Source organism: Phodopus roborovskii, unplaced genomic scaffold (genome assembly GCF_943737965.1).
Source record: "Phodopus roborovskii unplaced genomic scaffold, PHOROB, whole genome shotgun sequence".
Classification (NCBI taxonomy): Eukaryota; Metazoa; Chordata; class Mammalia; order Rodentia; family Cricetidae; genus Phodopus; species Phodopus roborovskii.
The window spans coordinates 31,806,272-31,827,319 of record NW_026125052.1 but is presented as its reverse complement, the minus strand read 5'-3'; the positions used below and the strand labels follow the sequence as shown (position 1 = coordinate 31,827,319).

At 54.8% G+C, this 21,048-nt stretch overlaps 1 protein-coding gene across 1 annotated transcript in view; it reads left to right on the top strand.

The window, feature by feature from the left end:
• The window catches only part of Dnah17 (dynein axonemal heavy chain 17), a 109,041-nt gene that overhangs the window by 30,302 nt on the left and 57,691 nt on the right, over nucleotides 1-21,048 (top strand). Inside the window, exons 25-36 of the mRNA XM_051181598.1 lie at nucleotides 592-840; nucleotides 6,439-6,561; nucleotides 7,566-7,913; nucleotides 8,007-8,098; nucleotides 8,648-8,774; nucleotides 9,276-9,428; nucleotides 11,426-11,551; nucleotides 12,110-12,217; nucleotides 16,145-16,276; nucleotides 16,676-16,836; nucleotides 17,706-17,862; nucleotides 18,391-18,495. Coding sequence (XP_051037555.1) covers nucleotides 592-840; nucleotides 6,439-6,561; nucleotides 7,566-7,913; nucleotides 8,007-8,098; nucleotides 8,648-8,774; nucleotides 9,276-9,428; nucleotides 11,426-11,551; nucleotides 12,110-12,217; nucleotides 16,145-16,276; nucleotides 16,676-16,836; nucleotides 17,706-17,862; nucleotides 18,391-18,495 — 1,881 coding nt within the window. The remainder of the gene's footprint in view (nucleotides 1-591; nucleotides 841-6,438; nucleotides 6,562-7,565; nucleotides 7,914-8,006; nucleotides 8,099-8,647; nucleotides 8,775-9,275; nucleotides 9,429-11,425; nucleotides 11,552-12,109; nucleotides 12,218-16,144; nucleotides 16,277-16,675; nucleotides 16,837-17,705; nucleotides 17,863-18,390; nucleotides 18,496-21,048) is intronic.

The following is a 21,048-nucleotide window of genomic DNA, read 5'->3' as shown; positions in this document are numbered from 1 at the left end:
TTGAGCCTTTTTTTTTTTTTTTTTTTTTTTTTTTTGCACACCTGGATGGAAGGGCACAGGCTCTCGCCATCTCCTGGTTCTGTTCTTGGTCGAATTTTTTGTTTTCTCTGGTGGTCTGTCCAGTGTGTTTCTTACTGTCTAGAATGAAGTTTCTTCTATCACGTTCTTATTAGTCAGTATGAGCTAGGTTATCATGCAGTAACAAGCATCCCAAACACTGAACACAACAGCAACAGCAAAAACATGCTCCTCGTACTCCGGTTCCAGGCAGCTGTCTGTCAGAGGTAAGCCTGGAATATTCCAGCGCGGTTGACAAGGGCAGGCGAAGAGCATGCCCAGTCGAGTAGCAGCAGTCAGTCCGTCAGTCGAGGCCCCTGAGGTTGAAGAAGCTCTGGTCCTGGAGGGATTTGTTTCTGCTGAGCAGCTTTGTCGCAGTTTCCTTTTTAATGGAGTTTGTCTCAACACCTTCAAAAACGAAAGATTAAAAACCAGAGAGCGCATCACGCCTCCCATTCCCCACACGCTGCAGCAGCAGACTGAGCCGGTCGCCAAGGGAGGATGGGAGGTGACGCGGGATCGCTCTCCCCGCAGGTCAACACCAGCATCGACGACTGGAAGACGACCAAGTGGAAGGACATCAATGTGGAGCAGATGGACATCGACTGTAAGAAGTTCGCCAAGGACGTGAGGTCCCTGGACAAGGAGATGAAAACCTGGGATGCCTTCGTGGGGCTGGACAACACCGTGAAAAACATGATCACCTCCCTTCGTGCAGTGAGTGAGCTGCAGAACCCCGCCATCCGAGACCGCCACTGGCAGCAGCTCATGCAGGCCACACAGGTAACCGGAGGTGGGGGCGGAGGCAGGCTTGATGCGGGATGGGGGGTGGCGGGTGGGCGGGGGGGGGGAGCGATGGGGGAGGGGGATGGCGGCGGCTGGCAGTCCGGCTAACCTGAGCTGCCCCGGTGGTGGATGTGGGCCGACTTGTCAGTGCACGAGGTTGACAAAGCCAGGCGTGGGCCGCTCCTGTAACAGGGCTCTAAGCTCCGGGAGCCCGCACTTGACTTCAGCTCTTAACTTGGTACAGATGTGCAATGTGTTTTGGTCATCTTCTTCATTCCCCCTTCACCCCCTCCCATGAGCCCCTTCTTCTTCCCAAACCCCCCCACCTCTTATTTTCAAGTCCTTTTGCTTGCTTGTTTTGTCGTGACTGAGTTCACTTAGGGGTGCTCCCCTGAGCGTGGGGGTGGGGCTATTTAACTAGAGCAAAGGTAACTTACCAGGGGCCCCACTGCTGAAGAAAATGACTCTCCTTCCCCCGGCAGCCAGGAATAGTTGAGGGGCCTTGTGATCCCCTCCCCCCACATGCTGGAATTTTGACTGGCTTGACCAGTTATGAGTCGCTGTGCTAACTACTGCCCACTGCAAACAGAAGCTGCTCTGGCTCCGGCTGAGAGCGGCCCTTGTCTCTGAGTGTGATCATAAATATTTAGAAGGCAGAGCGACACTGTGTCCATTTAGCAAAACAACAGTAGTTCGCCCCTGCTATGGCCTCCCCAGCCACGGACTTCTGACCACGTCTTAAACAACAGGCCTGAGCTTCCCTGCCTGTGGAGCAGGCCTGAAATCTATCAAACATGGTTGGTTACGCCACAGCCGCCATGCCACTGTGCACCTGTGAGCACATCTGGCAAGTTGGTATTTACTGCCATGACCTTGAAACTCGGTCATCTTCAGAGGCCCTGTGTGTTCATTTCACGCCAGGCCTTGGAATCACAGAGTCGGTTCTGATCGTCACTGAGCATCCACATGGCACAGGAAGGCTGGGGATGACGAGCTGCTCCTCTGACATCCTTTTACATGGGAGCTCAATTGCTAGCACCCCACATTTTCCAAGGATGTCCCCCTAGCCATCATTGCTGGTCTTAGCACCCACAGAAGGCAGGCAGGAGCGTCTTCTCCATCTGCATGACTCTACAGGCCAGCAATGCAGACAGGAAACCTGCCCCCCCCCCGCCCTCCAGCTGTAAGACCCTCAGAATGAGGAGTCTCCCAGTTTCGGTCGGTACCCCCAAGAACTCAATGTCCAGTCCAGTCGTTGCAACACGCAAGAGGCTTTAATGAACAGGAAACATTTGCGCAAATGGGTTCCTCCAGCACACAGGCTAGAGAGAAGCACCATCCCCTGGGCACGGGTGTTTAATTTAAAGGCAAAACCCACAAGCTTAGGGAGGGGGTGGGACCCTCTGTCCATTGAATATGTGACTCTTAGGGCCCCAGGGTGTGCTAATTAATCTTGTCTGGGCAATCCTGATGTACAGTTATCTTTTTGTTTCTTAAGGACCCTATTCACCACCTGCTGACTCACAGGAAAGGAAGGGCAGTGTGAATTCTTGGTATCTTGTTATCTCAGGGCCTTGTGAGGGGAAGTTAGCAAATTCCAAGGAACAGATTTGGTCTGGGTTAGCTTTCCCGGTTAGTCTGTCCTTAACTTTACATTTTTGTCTTTCACAGCCAGCATGAGTTATAGGAGAGGGGCATCTTCTTTTTTCCCTTTACTCACCTTAGGCTGGCTGGCTGTGCCCTGTTCATTGCCCTGACAGAAGTCACCTGTTGAGTGTGCGTCTTAGAGTTTCTATGGTTGTGAAGAGACACCATGACCATTGTTGCAGGATTCTTTCCTGCCTGGTCCCACCTAGCCTACGGACACTTTGGCCCCAAATGAGAACACATAGATGCTATATTAAGCTGTTGGCCAGTGGCTAGGGCTTCTTATTGGCCAGCTCTGTCTTAATTATTAACCCATTTCTGTAAATGTATGTAATTCAACGTGGTCTTGGCATTTCCAGAGAATGCCCAGACCTGCAATTCCTTTGCCAGCTATGTGGCCACTGATCTCTGGTGGGCTCTCCTGCTTACCTTTCCCAGAATTCTCCTTGTCTCCTAGTCCCGCCTGTCTCCGCACCTCTGTTGGCCACAGTGTTTAATTCATCAACCAATAAGAGAAACATTACACAGAAGGACGTCCCCCATCAAACCATGTCACCTCTCATGAGGGAAAACATTTAAGTGGCCTACAGTTCAGAGGTTCAGTCCATTGTCATGGTAGGGCATGACAGCAAGCAGGCAGATGTGGTGCTGGAGAAGTTGCTGCTTGCATCTTGATAAGCAGGCAACAGGAAGTGGTACCCTGTGCATAGGAGACCGGTAAGCCCGCCTCCACGGTGACACACTTCCTCCAGCAAGGCCACACCTCCCAATAGTGCTACTCCCCTTGGGGGCCATTTTCTGTTAAACCACCACATTCTACTCCCTGACCTCAAAGGCTTGTAGTCATGTCATAATGCAAAGACCATTCCGTTCAACTTCAAACGTCTTCATATGTAAGTCTCAAACTTAACTAAAGTTCAAAAATCTCTTCTGAGATTCATGCAATCTCTTAACTGCCATCCCCTGTAAAAATCAAAAGCAAAAACCCAAATCACATACTTCCAACGTATAATGGCACAGGACATGCATTACCATTTAGGGGAGGGAGTGAAGAACTACTGGACCAAAGAAAGACTGAAACCAGCTGTGGAAACTCCTAACTCTTCGTTAATAGGTTTTCTGCCCCACAATAATGAGATTCTCTGCCAACACTGAAAAAGTATAGCAGCAGGTTTATTGAGCAAAGCAACTCCCAGGCGAGTTGCCCTGTCCCAGAGATCAAGGCTGGAGAAGTCACACGCCCAGGCCAGGGCAGGAAAGTTTCAGAGATTGTGGGCAAGTGTTATGGAGGTTCTTTGCCACCAGCCCGGCCGCCCTTGAGCCCCAAATAAACACACCTATGCTATGTTAGTTATTAAACTGTTGGACAGTGACTAGGGCTTCCTATTGGCTAGCTCTATCTTAATGATTAACCCATTTCTATCACTGTGGTCTTATCCTACCAGAGAAGGGTCTGGAACTGTTACCCCTTTGGCGGCCTACGTGGTGACTGCTATCTGCCTACACCTCCCAGAATTCTCCTCATCTGGTAGCCCTGCCTATCCTTTCTGCCTGGCCACTAGCCAAACGGTGTTTTATTCATTAATCAATAGCAGAAGGACCTCTCCATCAGGCAAGGGGTGATGACATGTCCGCCACAAGCTGGGTTTGTGCCCACGTATGATGGTCAAAAGCTGAGCACCTAGGCAGGGACTTGGGCGGCAGCATCAGGGAAGGACGTGCAAAAGTCTCCAAGAATGCTGAGTCTTCAGAGGCTCTCCTGGCAGGTGGGGTTTGGAGGGGGGGGAGAGGAGTGGGCCTTCCTAGACCATGCAGGTGTGAGGCTTCCTAGACCATGCAGGTGTGAGCAACTGAACACCCTGATGTCGAAAGGCTCTTCAGGGCCTCAGCTCCTTTCATCTTTGCTGACTTCCTTTGTCTTGAGCTGGCCCCATTCCCTGCCGGCAGCTTTCCCCGCCAGGTGTCCCACGACTCTGGCGTCTCTAACATCTTGGGGTCTCCAAGGCAATCTAGGCGTCAACTTCACGCAATGGTCTTTCTGGGTCCTCCCTTCAGGGGCGCCCCTGACTCATGCCCTGGCCTCAGCAGCTTTCCTTAGTTGTGGAGGGAGATTCTATAGTGCCTTTCTTGTATCCTTAACTCCAAAGCCAGAACCGTGTGGCTGAAGCTGCCAGGTTCTGCTGCATGCTGGGGCTGGAACTTGACCCCCTTGTTCAATTACATCGTTACCAGGTTTCTGTCTCCCATGGTTTCCTTTACCGCCTGAACTTGGCTATTCTAACATTTGCTCTGTAGACCAGGCTGGCCCCAAACTCAGAAGTCCACCAGCCTCTGCCTTCCCGGTGTTGGGATTAAAGGTGTGCTCCACGGCACCCAGCTCTGAGTCTTTAATTCCTTTTCACCAGTTGGAAAGTTACCTGGGTGGGGTCCTTGCCCTGAGGTCGCCTCTCCCTTTATTCCATCTCTTGACCCGTTTATGTCCTTGGACACAGGGTTTTGGCTCCATTGAACTTCATATGATCCTCTTCTCAACCTGTACGTTCTGTATTTTTGCTTGCTCAGATTGCTCAGCTTGTTCCTTTTCATTATGATTCTTCATTGAGTTAACATTAATAACCACACGACAATTTGTTCTAGGCTGCTTTGGTTTTACCTCTGCCAACAGAAGTATCCCAAAACTCTTAACTTAGCTTCAGGGTCTTTGGATAAGGGTAAAACGCAGCCACATCCGTCCATATCCGTGACTCCGTGCCTGCCTGCCCCCAAGAGGGAGGCTCCCGGGCTGTAAGAACCAAAGTTTCTCAGACTCGAGTACCCCACCCAAGCATGCTGGGAGAGATCCCAGGGGCTCTGCCCAGCGACCACAACGTCCTGCTAAGTCAGGAAGGCAGCACGTGCATGCCAGCACTGGGGAGGTTCAGTCAAACGGATCAAGAATTCAAGGCCAGCCTGGGTCGAGTAGTGAGACACTATCTCAAAGAGAATAAAAGCAAATAAGAACAAAACGTCCTGCCAAGAGATGAATGGAACAGCTAAGGGCATAGCGGGACGTGGTAGGTGATTCCCTAAAGGTGATTGGCTGTGTCAGGTCCATCAGTGGATGAGCCGCTCTTTGTTGCCTGGCTCAGAATCCATGCTCAGAAACCTGTCTTTGTGACCTCGAGAACGTGAACTTGGGGATGCAGGAGTGGGCAGAGGACAGACAGGGGTGTGAGCGTCCTGTCGGTGACAAAGCCCCTGAGGTCATAGACGGAGAAAGTGTTTATGCTGGTTCCCAGGCAGAGGGTCTCTTGGTCCCGCAGCTTTGGGACTGCGGTGACGTCGCGCATGGCAGGCATGCAGGGTTGCAGGGCTGCTCACCTCCTGGAGCCAGGAAGCAGCAGGAGCAGGAGGAACCAGTGTGATAGAGTCCCTTGGAGGGCATGCACGCAATGGCCCCACATCCCTCCGCTAGACCCCCTGCCACACGCCCCAACTCTCTAGCACCTGGGCCTGGAAACTAAGCCTTTAACTCCTGGGCTCCGGGTGCCCCTGAAAATCCAAACCACAGCAGTGGGGTGACGGCAGCTCATCGTCTCGTTAGTGGAGAGTCGATAACCCGCAGGCTGCCCAGAAGCTCCACGCGGGATGTCAGTAAGGAGGCTCCTGAACCGGGTTCCTGCGGGCCGCTCCCAGCTTCCAAGGCTCTGTGAGTTTGCTGGTCTGGGGCCACATTCCTCCATCTGTCTCCAGCTCTGTGGCCGCCTTCAGCTGTGACTTCTTTCTCCTGTCACATGACTTGGGGTGCACCTGGAGATCAGGACAAGCTCATCCTGAGATCCTCAACATGTGAGGCTTGGAGAGGGGACCGGCCTGAGTCACAGATGAAAGCGAGGCCCAGCGGCCGGCCTGCTTCCGACCGGCGTAGCACACCTGGACTCACAGGACGCACACCTGCTTTTTCCCTAGGTGAAGTTCGAGATGTCAGAAGAGACCACCCTGGCGGACCTGCTGCAGCTGAACCTCCACAAGTATGAGGATGAGGTCCGCAACATTGTGGACAAGGCCGTAAAGGAATCGGGGATGGAGAAGGTAGGCACCATTGCTGATAGGCTCAGTGACTAGGGGTGGAGGGGAGGGGGGCTAGCTTCAGTCTCTGGCTCTGGAAGGCCTAGCAGCCTTCCCTGCAGAGCTCAAGACAGAAATCATCCACTACCTGCAGAACTCAGCATCTTTGGATAGCCTGGTTCCTGGCTGTCCTCTCCCAAGCGCACAGCAGTACACTATGAGGAGGTTACAGGGCCACCACTCACCTGGGAATGAACCTCCCAGGGTTTGCAGAGGTGGCTCGGCAGATAAGAGTGCTTACTGCTCTGTCAGAAGACCATAGTGCAGACTCATCACGCATGGCGGGCGGCTCACAGCTGCCCGAGCTCCTCTGGCCCCCATGGGCACCCAGCACGCATACATCGGTGGTGGCTCACGCCTTTAATCCCAGCTCTCAGGAGGCAGGCAGGTGGGCCTCTGAGTTGGAGGCTGTCTAGGGCTACATAGTAAGGCCCCTGCTCAAACACCCTAAACGAGGACGGAGGTCGGCGTGAACTTAGCACCTGCTATTTCAAAAATGCCTCCAGCTCAGAAGTCAGTGCGCACCCTAGCTTTGTTCCGAGTCCCAGGGGCTTTGAGCCCTCCCTGAGCAGGCCACCACAGATGCTCGCTCGATGCTTGTGAATTAAGCTATTTTTCTCGTTGCTGTGACAAAATGTTTGGCAAGCAATTTAAGAAAGGAAGGTATTGTTGTAGCTTACATGGGAGGGGTGGGGCGGGGAGCGTCCCTCATCGGGAGGGCAGCAGGAGCAGGAGCGGGAAGCCACCAGTCACAGTGAGCCCACAGTGAAGCAGAAAATGAGCCCCGAGTGGGGCACCTCTCTAAAACCTCAAGTGACCGTCACCTCTTCAGCACAGGCATCACCTCCTAAAGGCTACACAGCCATTCCGATCGGCAGCGCTGGTTAAGGACCCTGGGCGTAAAAGCACGTGAGTCTGTGGGTGGCGTTTTACATCCCAAACACCCCCTATTTCTGTTTCCCCGAAAGATACTGAAAACCCTGGACAGCACCTGGACCACCATGGAATTTGAGCATGAGCCGCACCCGCGGACGGGCACCATGATGCTCAAGTCGGATGAGGTGCTGGTGGAGACCCTGGAGGACAACCAGGTGCAGCTGCAGAACCTGATGATGTCCAAGTACCTGTCCCACTTCCTGAAGGAGGTGACCAGCTGGCAGCAGAAGCTGTCGACGGCAGACTCCGTCATCTCCATCTGGTTCGAGGTACAGAGGACCTGGAGCCACCTGGAGAGCATCTTCATCGGCTCAGAAGACATCAGGGCCCAGCTCCCCGAAGACTCCAAACGCTTCGACAGCATCGACCAGGAGTTCAAGGTGAGCCCAGCCGCTGGGTGCTCCCACAGACGGCTGCCGTGGACGGTGGACGAGATGGGCTCCGGCTCCTGTGTCCTCTCCTTCTCCTCCCAGGCCTTGATGGCAGACGCCGTGAAAACGCCAAACGTGGTGGAGGCCACCAACAAACCGGGACTCTACGATAAACTGGAGATGCTGAAGAAGAGGTGGGGTCACCGGCCAGCCACACCCCCTGGTGTCCCCGCCGCCCCCTCCCCCGCGGTCCCCACACCCCCTCTGTCCCTGCTGAGGTATTGATGGGGCACAGGTCCCAGGCTGACAGTATCCCACCCCTGGTGGATTAGGAGCCCTGTGTGTGTGTGTGTGTGTGTGTGTGTGTGTGTGTGTGGTGTGTGTGAGTGTGTGTGTGTGTGTGAGTGTGAGTGTGTGTATGTGTGTGTGTGAGTGTGTGTGTGAGTGTGTGTGTGTGTGGTGTGTGTGAGTGTGTGTGAGTGTGTGTGAGTGTGTGTGTGAGTGTGTGTGTGTGAGTGTGTGTGTGAGTGTGTGTGTGTGAGTGTGTGTGTGTGAGTGTGTGTGTGTGAGTGTGTGTGTGTGGTCAGAGCTGGTAGGGAATGGGGGCATCCGGTTAGAGTTTGGGTTCATCTGGGTCTGTGCAGAAAGGGCTGGGTGCCTTCAGTAAGCTGAGAGGGTGGGCTGGCCAAGAGCGCGGTAGAAAAGGACCAACCAGCCCCTTCTCCCCGCCCCCCCCCCCTTAGCTTGGCCGTGTGTGAAAAGGCATTGGCTGAGTATCTGGAGACAAAGAGACTGGCTTTCCCAAGGTTCTATTTTGTGTCCTCGGCCGACTTGCTGGACATTCTTTCCAATGGAAACGACCCTGTGGAGGTAGCCGGGGCCCTAGCCGTGTAACCCCTGCACCTAGGAGCCGTGGCGGGAGGACAGACCCACCTCACATGCTACACACAGTATGGCTTTGGCCATCTCTGGGGTGGGTGAGAAGCTGGGGCCTTCGTGGGCAGGTGAGAGACAGACACCCTGAACCGTTCTGAGTCCCTCATAACCTTTGCCCTATCGCATTCCCAGGGCTCCTCAGGGAGAGAGGCTCGTGAAGTAAGGGGGAGAGACATGGCTGTGTTTCATTTCAACGATAAAAAGATAGGATAGTCATGGAGGAGGGGATGTGCTCGACGGAGGCGCTGGTAACCGTGTCCTGCCCAAGGCCAGTCCTCGCCTATGCTTATGGCCACACTCAATTAACATTAACGTCAGTCAACGATGGGGCAAATGTTCCTAAAAACAAACGAGAAAGGGTAGGGGGAAGCTGGAGGGCTTAGTGCCACTGGATGGAGCTGGGAGCCACCGGCAACTCGAAGGTCCTTCCGCTAGGTGAGCCGCCACCTGTCCAAACTCTTCGACAGTCTGTGTAAACTAAAGTTCCGTCTGGACGCCGATGGAAAACCACTCAAGTTTGGGCTGGGCATGTACAGCAAGGAGGATGAGTTCATGGACTTTGATAAGGAATGTGACCTCTCGGGCCAGGTGAGCCTGGCGGGAGGGGGCAGGCTGTGTGCGGTCGGTCTTTTTCATCTGTCACTCAAGGAAATGCTTAGGAACCTATTTTCTTTTTAGTCTGGTGTGTGTGTGTGTGTGTGTGTGTGTGTGTGTGTGTGTGTGTGTGAGTGCGTGTGTCATGGCATGCAAGCGGAGGTCAGTGGACACCTGTCAGAAGTCAGCTCTCTCCTTCCACCGGGTTGGCCCTGGGGACTGAGCTCTTGTTGCCAAGCTTGGCAGCAAGCCCCTTTATCTGCTGAGCCCCAACTTGTAGACTTCATTATGGAATCTACAAAGCGGCCTTCCTACGGGGTGTGGCATGCATCTGAGGGGCAAAGGAAGAAGGAAGGGACGGGTTTGCCCACGTCACTGAATTGTTATGGTTTGTGTAGAACAGGGCTCTGCCATCGGAGCCGCCAGCCCCAGCCCCTGTCACAGGAAGTGGCCGTGGTGCATCAGGGCGTTCAGGGGTCCTGGTTCTTCCCAGCAAGCAGACAGTAAACTTCATCCTGTCCCTTCCCCCACCTCCCTGTCCATCTTCTGACCCAGCCAGCCCCGGAAATGATTTGGCCATTGGCCTCAGGGACAATGTGATGAGGGGTGAACCAGAAACTCAAGCAAGAATATTGGAGCTCTAGAGATCAGCTTACAGCCTGTGTCTCCCCTGTTCGAGAGGGGTGGGGGGAGCAAGGGCTGCAGGAGGCAGCTCCACGTTGCCCCTCTAGGGTGACTCTGAGCAGCTGCAAGGGCCCCTTATGGGTGCAAGGTCCCCTCGTGGTAATGACAATTCACCAAGAACGTCTCCCCTCCCCTAGAAGACTCTGTTCCTCCATGCAGGTGCACCGTGGAGGGTTGTGCTCCTACTGTTCTGCTGCGGTGCTCGGGGTGTGCCCAGGGCCCCAGGACAGAGTGAGGTGGGCAGTCAGTCTCCCTCCCTCTGAGACAGACGTTTCCCTGGATGGCTGCCTGCTCCCTCCTCTGATAAAGGAATAATTGTGTATTCCACAAGGATTCTTGCAAGGGTATTGCTGGCTTACTAATGTGATGTGGTGTGTTGGCATCGGGGGATTTTTTTTTCTTACACTTGTGTGTGTGTGTGTGTGTATACACGTGCACGAGAGTATGCATTTCGTAAGTGTGTGTGTGTGTATACACACGTGCACGGGAGTGTGCATTTCGTAAGTGTGTGTGTTGTGTGTGTGTGTGTGTGTCACGGCACACGAGCACAGATTAGACAGCCTTATGTGGATTTGAGGGATTTACCTGTCACCGGGTTCCTGTAGTAAGCGCCTCTGCACATTGGGCCATCTCACTGGCCCCCGCTGGGTCGGTTTTTTTTTTTTTTTTTTACTGCTCTATGAAAACCTTAGCATTTCTGCCCCTGGTGGTCACTGCCTGGACCAAGCCTCCAAGTTCTTGGCATCTTGTTCAAACAGTTGAAGCTCACACAAGCACACAAGCACAAAGAGGCTGGGGTGGAGGACGTTACTTACAGGCAACGCAGAGGCGCAGATACACAGCAAGGGTGGCGGGCACGAAGGTGCATGGCTCAGAACACCCGCGCGGCACGTCCCTTCGCTTCCTTTTGTGGATCCAGTTGGAGGAGGAGTTGTTAGGGGTGGGATGGGGTGGTTTCCTGCTTTGATTGACAGGCTTGGGTCGCATGGACTGTTTGTTGTTCATTGCACGGATGCCCAATCGTGCAAACCCATGGGATGGTTACCAGGGGATTGCCCCTTAAAGTTGACAGAGATGACGACACATTCTGCCACACTGCCCATGCTCCCAAAGCTGCTGCACACCGGTCCGGTGCACTGCTCCCAGAACCAGGATGTGTTTGGTTACAGGAAGGGAGTCAGTAGCTAGCCATAGACCAGAGGATTGGCGGCTCTCTTTGGAGAGGGGTTTGAGTGAAGCTCAACGCGGCTGGAGGCCCTGGGTGAGCGAGTGGGGCGCTGGGAGGTCAGTGTGAGCTCCTTTCCCAGGTGGAAGTGTGGCTGAACCGGGTGCTGGACCGAATGTGCGCCACGCTACGCCACGAGATCCCGGAAGCCGTAGTGACGTACGAGGAGAAGCCGAGGGAGCAATGGATCTTCGATTACCCAGCCCAGGTCTGTCCCGGACGGGACCCAGGGCACTGCAGCCCCATGGGGACCTCCCTGTGACTCCAAGGCCCCCAGGCTACCCTCTGTCTGTCGGGAATGGGTTTAGCTGCTTGGCATGAGCTCTTTTAAATTCTTTTCTTTTCTTTTATGTGTGTGGGTGTTTTGCCTGTGTGTGAGTGCACCGCCTGTGTGCAGTGCGTGCAGAGGCCAGAAGAGGGCGCCAGATCCCCTGGAACTGGAGTTAGAGGTGGTTGTGAACATCCAATGTGGGCGCTGGGAATCAAACCCTGGTCCTCCAGTTCTGTCACCACTGAGCTGTCTCAGCAGCTTCATGGACTCATCTTTTTCTTTTTCTTTTTTCCTTTTTTCGAGGGTGTATGCAAGGAGGGTGGATTTCAAGACAGAGTTCCCTATGCAGCCCTGGCTGCCCTGGAACTCACTCTGTAGACCATGCCTGCCTCTGCCTCCTGAGTGCGGGGACCAAATGTGTGTGCCACCACCACCCGGCTATGACCTCCTGTCATCATCCACAAAGAACCGTTTCTCATGCCGACTCATCCTCAGGTGGCGTTGACGTGCACACAGATCTGGTGGACGACTGAGGTGGGCCTGGCGTTCTCGAGACTGGAGGAAGGGTACGAAAACGCAATCAAGGACTACAATAAAAAGCAGGTATGTGAGCCCTGGGACCCTGAAACTGCCAGGCAGGAGCCAGAATCCCCCTGCATTAATTAGGGTTTCTACTGCTGTGATAAAACACCACTACCAAAAGCAGCTTGGGGAGGAACGGTTTAGTTCAGCTTAGAGCTTGTAATCTGTGGGCCAGGGTTGTCAGGGCAGGAACAGAAGCAGAGGCCGTGGAGGGAGCTGCTTCCTGCCTCGCTCCCCAAGGCCTGCTCAGCCAGCATTTTTATACAAGCCAGGACCACCAGCCCAGGGGTGGCGCTACCCACCACAGGCTGGGTTCTCCCCATCAGTCACTAATTAAGAAAACGAGCCACGGGCTTGCCCATGGGCTACTCTGGCGGGGTCATTTACTCAGCTGAGGCTCTAGCTTGTGTCAAACTGACATAAAAGTGAGCACCACAGGCCCCTTCTCCAAGGTCTGCACTGTGTTCAGCATTTGCATGCGTCAGATGCAGTCACGTAACAATCTAATATCAACCTCAGAAATACAGGACTCAGTCTCCTCCAGAACCACATACCAACACTGGCTTTAAAGAAAAATTGTGTGTGCATGTGTGTGTGTGAGAGAGAGTGTGTGTGTGAGAGACAGAGTGTGTGCATGTGTGTGAGAGACAGAGTGTGTGTGTATGAAACAGAGTGTGTGCGTGTGTGAGAGGCAGAGTGTGTGTGTATGAGACAGAGTGTGTGCGTGTGTGAGAGACAGAGTGTGTGTGCAAGACTGTGTGTGTGTGTGAGAGACAGTGTGTGTGTGCAAGACTGTGTGCGTGAGAGACAGTGTACGGGTGTGTGACTGTGTGCGTGTGAGAGACAGGCAGAGTGTGCATGTGTGAGACAGTGTGCGTGACCGTGTTTGTGTGAGAGAGAGACAGAGTGTGCGTGTGCGTGACTCTGTGTATGTGAAAGAGACAGAGTGTGTGTGACTATGTGTGAGAGAGAGACAGAGTGTGCGTGTCAGAGAGACAGAGTGCGTGAGCATGACTGTGTGTGTGTGAGAGAGAGACAGAGTGGGTTGCGTGACTGTGTGTGAGAGAGAGAGACAGAGTGTGTGTATGAGACTGTGTGTGTAAGAGAGACAGTGTACGTGTGTGACTGTGTGAGAGAGACAGAATGTGCGTGTGCGAGACTGTGTATGTGTGAGAGACAGAGTGTGTGTGACTGTGTGTGTGTGAGTGTGCATGTGAGAGAGAGAGTGTGTGTGCATGACTGTGTGTATGTGAGAAAGAGACAGTGTGCATGTGTGTGACTGTGTATGTGAGAGGGACAGAGTGTGGTGTGCGTGACTGTGTGTGAGAAAGAGAGACAGAGTGTGCGTGTACGTGACTGTGTGTGTGAGAGAGACAGAGTGTATGTGCGTGACTGTGTGTGTGAGAGACAGAGTGTGCATGAGCGTGACTGTGTGTGTGAGCATGACTGTATGTGTGTAAGAGAGACAGAGTGTACGTGAGCGTGACTGTGTGTGTGAGAGAGAGACACTGTGTGTGTGTGACTGTGTGTGTGAGAGAGAGACAGTGTGGGTGGGTGTGACTGTGTATGAGAGACAGAGTGTGTATGTGCGAGACTGTGTGTGCGAGAGAGAATGTGCGTGTGCGAGACTGTGTATGTGTGAGAGAGGCAGTGTGTGCATTGCAAGACTGTGTGTGTGTGAGAGAGAGGGACAGAGTGTGCGTGACTGTGTGTGTGAGGGTGTGCATGTGGGAGAGAGAGACAGAGTGCGTGTGTGAGAGACAGTGTGTGTGCGTGACTGTGTGTGTGAGAGAGAGGGACAGAGTGTGCGTGTGTGTGTGCATGACTGTGTGTGTGAGAGAGACAGTGCATGTGCGTGACTGTGTGTGAGAGAGAAACAGCGTGTGCATGTGTGTGACTGTGTGAGAGAGACAGAGTGTGCATGAGTGTGACTGTGTGTGTGAGAGAGACACAGTGTGTGTGAGCGTGACTGTATGTGTGTGAGAGAGACAGAGTGTGCATGAGCATGACTGTGTGTGTGAGAGTGTGTGCATGTGTGTGACTGTGTGAGAGACTGTGCATGTGCATGACTGTGTGTGTGAGAGACAGTGTGCATGTGTGTGACTGTGTGTGAGTGTGAGAGGGACAGAGTGTGTGTGTGCGTGTGCGTGACTGTGTGTGAGAGAGACAGTGCATGTGCGTGACTGTGTGAGAGAGAAACAGCGTGTGCGTGTGCGTGACTGTGTGTGTGAGAGAGACAGTGCATGTGCGTGACTGTGTGTGAGAGAAACAGCGTGTGCATGTGTGTGACTGTGTGTGAGAGACAGTGTACGTGTGTGTGACTATGTGTGAGAGACAGTGTACGTGTGTGTGACTGTGTGTGTGAGAGAGAGACAGTGTGCGTGAGCATGACTGTGTGTGAGACAGAGTGTGCGTGAGAATGACTGTGTGTGTGAGAGAGAGACAGAGTGTGCATGTGGGTGACTGTGTGTGAGAAAGACAGAATGTGTGTGTGCGTGACTGTGTGTGAGAGAGACAGAATGTGCGTGTGCAAGACTGTGTGTGTGAGAGTGTGTGTGTGAGAGACTGTGTGTGAGAGAGTGTGCGTGTGAGAGACACTGTGAGAGTGTGTGTGCGCGTGTGTGAGTGTGTGTGCATGTGAGAGGGAGGGAGGGAGAGAGGGAGTGTGTGTGTGTGTATGTGTGTGCCTGCACATGCATCTCAGTGTGCACGAGGAGGTCAGAGGACAGCTGGTGGAGGTCAGTCCTTTGCTCCAGGAACTGAACCGCAGTCGTCAGCCTCATGGCTCCTTTACCCGCTCAGCTGTCTGCTCAGTACTCTTTTCCCCCTTAAGCTACTTGGGTAGGTCTGAGAAGCTGCGTGTGTGTGCACGCGCGTGTGTAAGTAAACCTCGGGTGGTTCCTCAGGGCTCTGCCCTCCTTATGTTTGAGACAGGGTCTGAAGCTTGTCCCGTAGGCCAGGCTGGCTCTCCAGTGAGTCCCAGGGACCCTCCTGCCTGTCTTCTGGTGTTGGGTTACAGGCCCTTGCCACTACGCCTCACTTCTTCATGTGGGTCTGGGAATCAAACCTGGGTCTCGTCTCGCAAGGAAAGCAGTTGTCCCCACCTCCCCCAGGCCGCGGTCAAAACCTTCCTTCCTCACGTGTCACTTGATCACCGAGCTGGGTTTTCACTGAAAGTGCATGCTGCTCCTCCTAAGGGGTCCATGGTGTCCCCACCTGGCAGGAGAGGAACGTTTCCATCCATCCCTTCATTGTGACAAGCAAGGGCTGGCGAACTCACACACACACTCACACACACACCCACACACACTCACACTCACACACTCACACACGCACACACGCACGCACACTCAGGCACTCACGCAACACACACTCTCTCACAACTCACTAGCGCAATACTCACACATGCACACACACACAGTCGTGCACACACGCACACGCACATACACACTCGCACACACTCGCACCCACTCACGCACACGCACACACACACTCACACCCACGCACACGCACACTCACACGCACGCACGCACACTCAGGCACTCACGCAACACACACGCACACTCACACACTCACACACTCACACACTCACACTCACATGCACGCACGCACACTCAGGCACGCACGCAACACACACACTCTCACAACTCACTCGCGCACATACTCACACACTCACACACGCACACACAGTCGTGCACACACACGCACACGCACATACACACTCACACACACGCACACACGCAACACACACTCTCACAACTCACTCGCGCACATACTCACACACTCTCACACATGCACACACACACAGTCGTGCACACACACGCACATACACACACGCACACACTCACGTACGCACACTCACACCCACGCACACTCACACCCACGCACACACACACACACACACGTGTCTCCAAGGCAGGGTCCCAGCACAGGCACCTCTTTCTACAGATCAGCCAGTTGAACGCACTCATCACTCTGCTCATTGGGAACCTCAGCGCTGGCGACAGGATGAAGATCATGACCATCTGCACCATCGACGTGCACGCCCGAGACGTGGTGGCCAAAATGATCACTGCCAAGGCAGGAGCACCCCTGTCCCCGGGGCGCTAAGGAGGCCTGGGAGCTGGGCTTGGGTCTGGACACACACCCAAGGACTCAGCCCCTACCATCGCCTCTTCCCAGGGAGGTGACCAAGGAAGTTGCTGTCCTTCACACACACTCACACACACATACACACACGCATACACACACACACACACACACACACATCCATAGAGGCCAGATGGGTAGGGCTTGAACTCAGGTCGTTTTACACTCTAAGCTAGTTTTTAACTGACTAGGCCAACTTCCCGACTCCAGAAGTCCCGTATGTGTAGCAGGGCTGCAGCCGGGGGGGGGGGGGTTGACAGTTGTTCTTAGGCTCGAGAGTGGGACCCCGGGGACCAGCCCGGAGCCAAGACACACACCTTCCCTGGGCAGGTGGAGAGTTCGCAGGCCTTCACCTGGCAGTCACAGCTCCGTCACCGCTGGGACGAGGACAAGAAACACTGCTTTGCCAACATCTGTGACGCCCAGATCCAGTACTCCTATGAGTACCTGGGCAACACCCCACGGCTGGTCATCACCCCACTCACAGACAGGTGAGGGCCGGCACCGGTCCCGCTACACCACACACCCCCTAGGGCCCTTCCCCACAGCTCCTCCCACCTCCCACTCCCAGCTCCGAGACTACAAGCCCACCCCTGGGTAAGGCGGTCCAGGGCCCAGGATCCAGCCCTGTCACCAGGCAGGAGCCCAGCTTTAAGTCCTCCTTCTGACATTGGCTGTGTCCTGGAGGGAGTGTGACTCCAGCTCTCTGAGGGCTGCAAAGCGGGGAGAGCGGCTAGAGTAAATTATAGGATGACAAATGCACTCAGCACAGAAACCGCACCTGATGAGTCCAGAGGGCCGGCCCACTCCCCAAACCACAGGAGGGCTGTGCCTGAGTCCTGCCCACCTCTCAGTCAGTGTTCCTGCCCTCTGCCTTTTGTCCCTGGGGGGTGGGGGCTGAGCAAATACAATAGTCCCACAGATAACAGAGTAAAGCACAGTGTGGAGCAGTCGCCAGGGTCGCCATGGAGCGGGCCCCGGGGTCACCATGGAGCGGGCCCCGGGGTCACTGTGTGTGTGGAGCGGGCCCCGGGGTCACACCATGGAGCGGGCCCCGGGGTCACCATGGAGCGGGCCCCGGGGTCACCGTGTGGAGCAGTCCCCAGGGTCACCGTGTGGAGCGGGCCCCGGGGTCACCATGGAGTGGGCCCCGGGGTCACCATGGAGCGGGCCCCGGGGTCACCGTGTGGAGCGAGCCCCAGGGTCACCGTGTGGAGCAGTCCCCAGGGTCACCGTGTGGAGCGGGCCCCGGGGTCACCATGGAGCGGGCCCCGGGGTCACCGTGTGGAGCGAGCCCCAGGGTCACCATGGAGCATGCCCTGGGGTCACAGTGCGACAGGTGACTGGTGGTCCTTGGCAGGTGCTACATCACACTCACACAGTCCCTCCACCTGATCATGGGCGGAGCCCCTGCGGGCCCAGCGGGCACAGGCAAGACGGAGACCACCAAGGACCTGGGCAGGGCCCTGGGCACCATGGTGTACGTCTTCAACTGCTCGGAGCAGATGGACTACAAGGTGTGTGACCAGGGCCATAGCCCCCACCTGGGACCCAGGGATGGGGTGGACCCCCCCAGGCAACCCAGGGGGCAGTGGCTATGCATGCAGAATACCCTGCCAGCACCCCCTCTGGGAGGTAGGGGGTCTCAGAGGGACCCCTCTCCTAACCAGGATTGCCCCAATGATTAGAGATCCCAGAGAAGGCATGAGTTCCCACTAAACGTTCAGCGTGGGCTTAGGATGAGTGTAGTCTTCAGGTGGACTCTGAAGGGGGCAAGAGATGGGGCGGGGGCATTCCACCAGCCACAGAAACTGTGAGATCACATCCGCTCAGAGAATTAAATCTCTGAGGGATTGCCAGCCCTGCCCCTGCCTATGCCTGAGCCTTTTCCTCAGATGGGTGCCAGGACTGTGCAGGTCAGGCGTGAACGGATGTGGCCTCCAGGCACGTGCCAGGGGCCACATGAGTGTGCTGTGACAGGAACCTGCTTCCTGAAGGCCTTTGGAAACCACCCCTTCCCTCTGACACGCCTCTCCCTTTCGTAGTCCTGTGGAAACATCTACAAGGGTCTAGCCCAGACGGGAGCCTGGGGCTGCTTTGATGAATTTAACCGGATCTCGGTGGAAGTCTTGTCTGTGATTGCTGTTCAGGTAGGGCCCTTCTGTTTGGCCTTGGCTGAGCTTTGCCCAGCTTTTTGTAGTATCTCAGACACCGGAGACCACCCCCCCCACCTGTGGGATGACACAAAGATGTCTCAGACCCCTGCCCCGGTCCCCAGGGACCCTATGTAGTTTACACACAGAAGAAATAGAATCAGAGAGGATAGCCCCCGTGCCAAGGGAGACAGGGAGGCATAACTGATTCTGCTTGGGGTGCGAACATAAAAACATTAGGTTGGGTGTGGTAGTGCATGCCTACAATCCCTACCACTTTGTGATGGAAAGTCAGGAGGATCATCACAGGCTCAAGGCCCTGGTCTAGACAAGAGGGCAGAGGAGAAAGAGACAGAGAGAATGAGAATATTTTACAACCTTAGTAGCCTTTGAGAACGTACGGTCAGGCAGCAGGCTAAATCAAAGTGGTCCAGAATGAACCATTCGCCTCATAAGCAGGCTGTATTTGTAGTCTGAGGAAAGGAAGGGACAGCTGGGTTGATCACAGCTGGGCTCTGTCTTATTTGAGCATGGCTTGAACAGTCAGCTGCCATGTGCTTCAAGAATTAAGTTACAGTTTCCTTATGCATAGGTTGGGTTGCAGTGTATTCACTAGGAACCCTTACCCAGATGGGCTACCGTGTATTCACTAGGAACCCTTACCCAGCTGGGCTACAGTGTATTCACTAGGAACCCTTACCCAGCTGGGCTACCGTGTATTCACTAGGAACCCTTACCCAGATGGGCTACCGTGTATTCACTAGGAACCCTTACCCAGATGGGCTACAGTGTATTCACTAGGAACCCTTACCCAGATGGGCTACCGTGTATTCACTAGGAACCCTTACCCAGATGGGCTACCGTGTATTCACTAGGAACCCTTACCCAGATGGGCTACCGTGTATTCACTAGGAACCCTTACCCAGATGGGCTACCGTGTATTCACTAGGAACCCTTACCCAGATGGGCTACGGTGTATTCACTAGGAACCCTTACCCAGCTGGGCTACAGTGTATTCACTAGGAACCCTTACCCAGATGGGCTACGGTGTATTCGCTAGGAACCCTTACCCAGATGGGCTACGGTGTATTCACTTAGGAACCCTTACCTAAGCCTAATTCAGTGAGGAGGTGGCCTCAAGCCAGGCCACTAAACCAGACAGAGGAGAGTGAAGCTTAGCCCACAAAGGACATAGGAGTGACTAACAGGACAGAGTGGACGAGGAAAGTATGGCAGTGTGCCTGAGGGGTTCCCTACCAGGGCACAGGACAGCGGTGGGGAATCCAAGGCAAGGCAGACAGGAACGGAACCCTCAAACAGTGTGGGTGAGGGCGCTATGCCAGCACCCTTGCTTTTAAACCCACCTGCACGGCCCTACCATGTGTGTTGGACAGGCATCACCACGTTTCAGACAGGAACCCCAGCAAACCTGATACCCCATAGGCTGTAGAAACCATGGTCTCGGAGGGCGGCTGAGCCGGGCCTCCAAGCCCATGGCAACTCGCGGCCCCACCTCTGGAGCCCTAGGCCAGAGGCCCTACCTTTCAAGGTCCTAACAAGCCAGGCCTAGCTACTTGTCCCAAACCCAGACAGCAAAAGGAACGGTGGGAAATGGCAAAGGACGGTGGTGACACCCGAAAGAGGGACAGCGTTCCTGTCCTGGGCGGAGTAGGGATTTCCAGGTCGGGGAAGTGCTCCCAAGAGCCCCGAGGTTACACAGGAAGGGGTTGGGCGACAGGGATCTCCAGGCTTGTCCTAAGACATTGGTCCCTCAAACCTGCTGTCCCTGGCACAGAAGTTGACCCTGTGAGTCCCCAGCTTTCACCCTGCTCTTGGTCACCCGGCAGCCACCTGTCTGTCCAGTGACAAGTCAGCGCTCCTCCGTAGCAGAAGCAGCTGCTAATCTTGTTGGAATTTCTGTCGGAAAAGCCAGTAGGGACGCAGAGGGCAGGGTCCCCAACCACCCGTGAAGGGGGTGAAGCAGGGGAGAGAGGGACCACATCCTGGGGAACCCTTACTCCAGAGCTCTCAGCAGTCCCCCATCCCCCCAGTCTGAGAAAGGCCATCCAAGTTTGCCAAAGTGGCAGCCACTGCTCCACCCTCCTCACCAGCCTTTAACCACCAGCCCCGGACCCAGTACACACTCCTGCCCCACTCCAAAGTCAGGGCACAAGCTCTAGAATGTTCCATGGTACATGTTCTGTGTGTGGACCTGGGAACAGAACACTGGGAAGGTCCTGGCAGGAGGAGGGGTTCCCGGTTCTTACCCCCTAGTCCTGCCCCGGAGTGAGCCCTGTGGGAACCCCATCATGACGCAGCCAGGCAAGCCAGCTGTGTGCCAGGGAGAGGAGCCGATGGCTGAGCCACTCCAGCCCCAAGCCCCAGGAGCTCCCTCAAGTGATGATCTTGTAGTCTGCAGCCGCCTTGTGTGGGTGTCTCTAAAATTGCAGGTGCAGACCAAGTCCCTGAAGCCCCTCCTCCCTGGTAAACAGGAGGTGGGGGACTCTTGGCTACAGGCACTGCTACTCATGGAGCTCTGGTGGGTTCTTG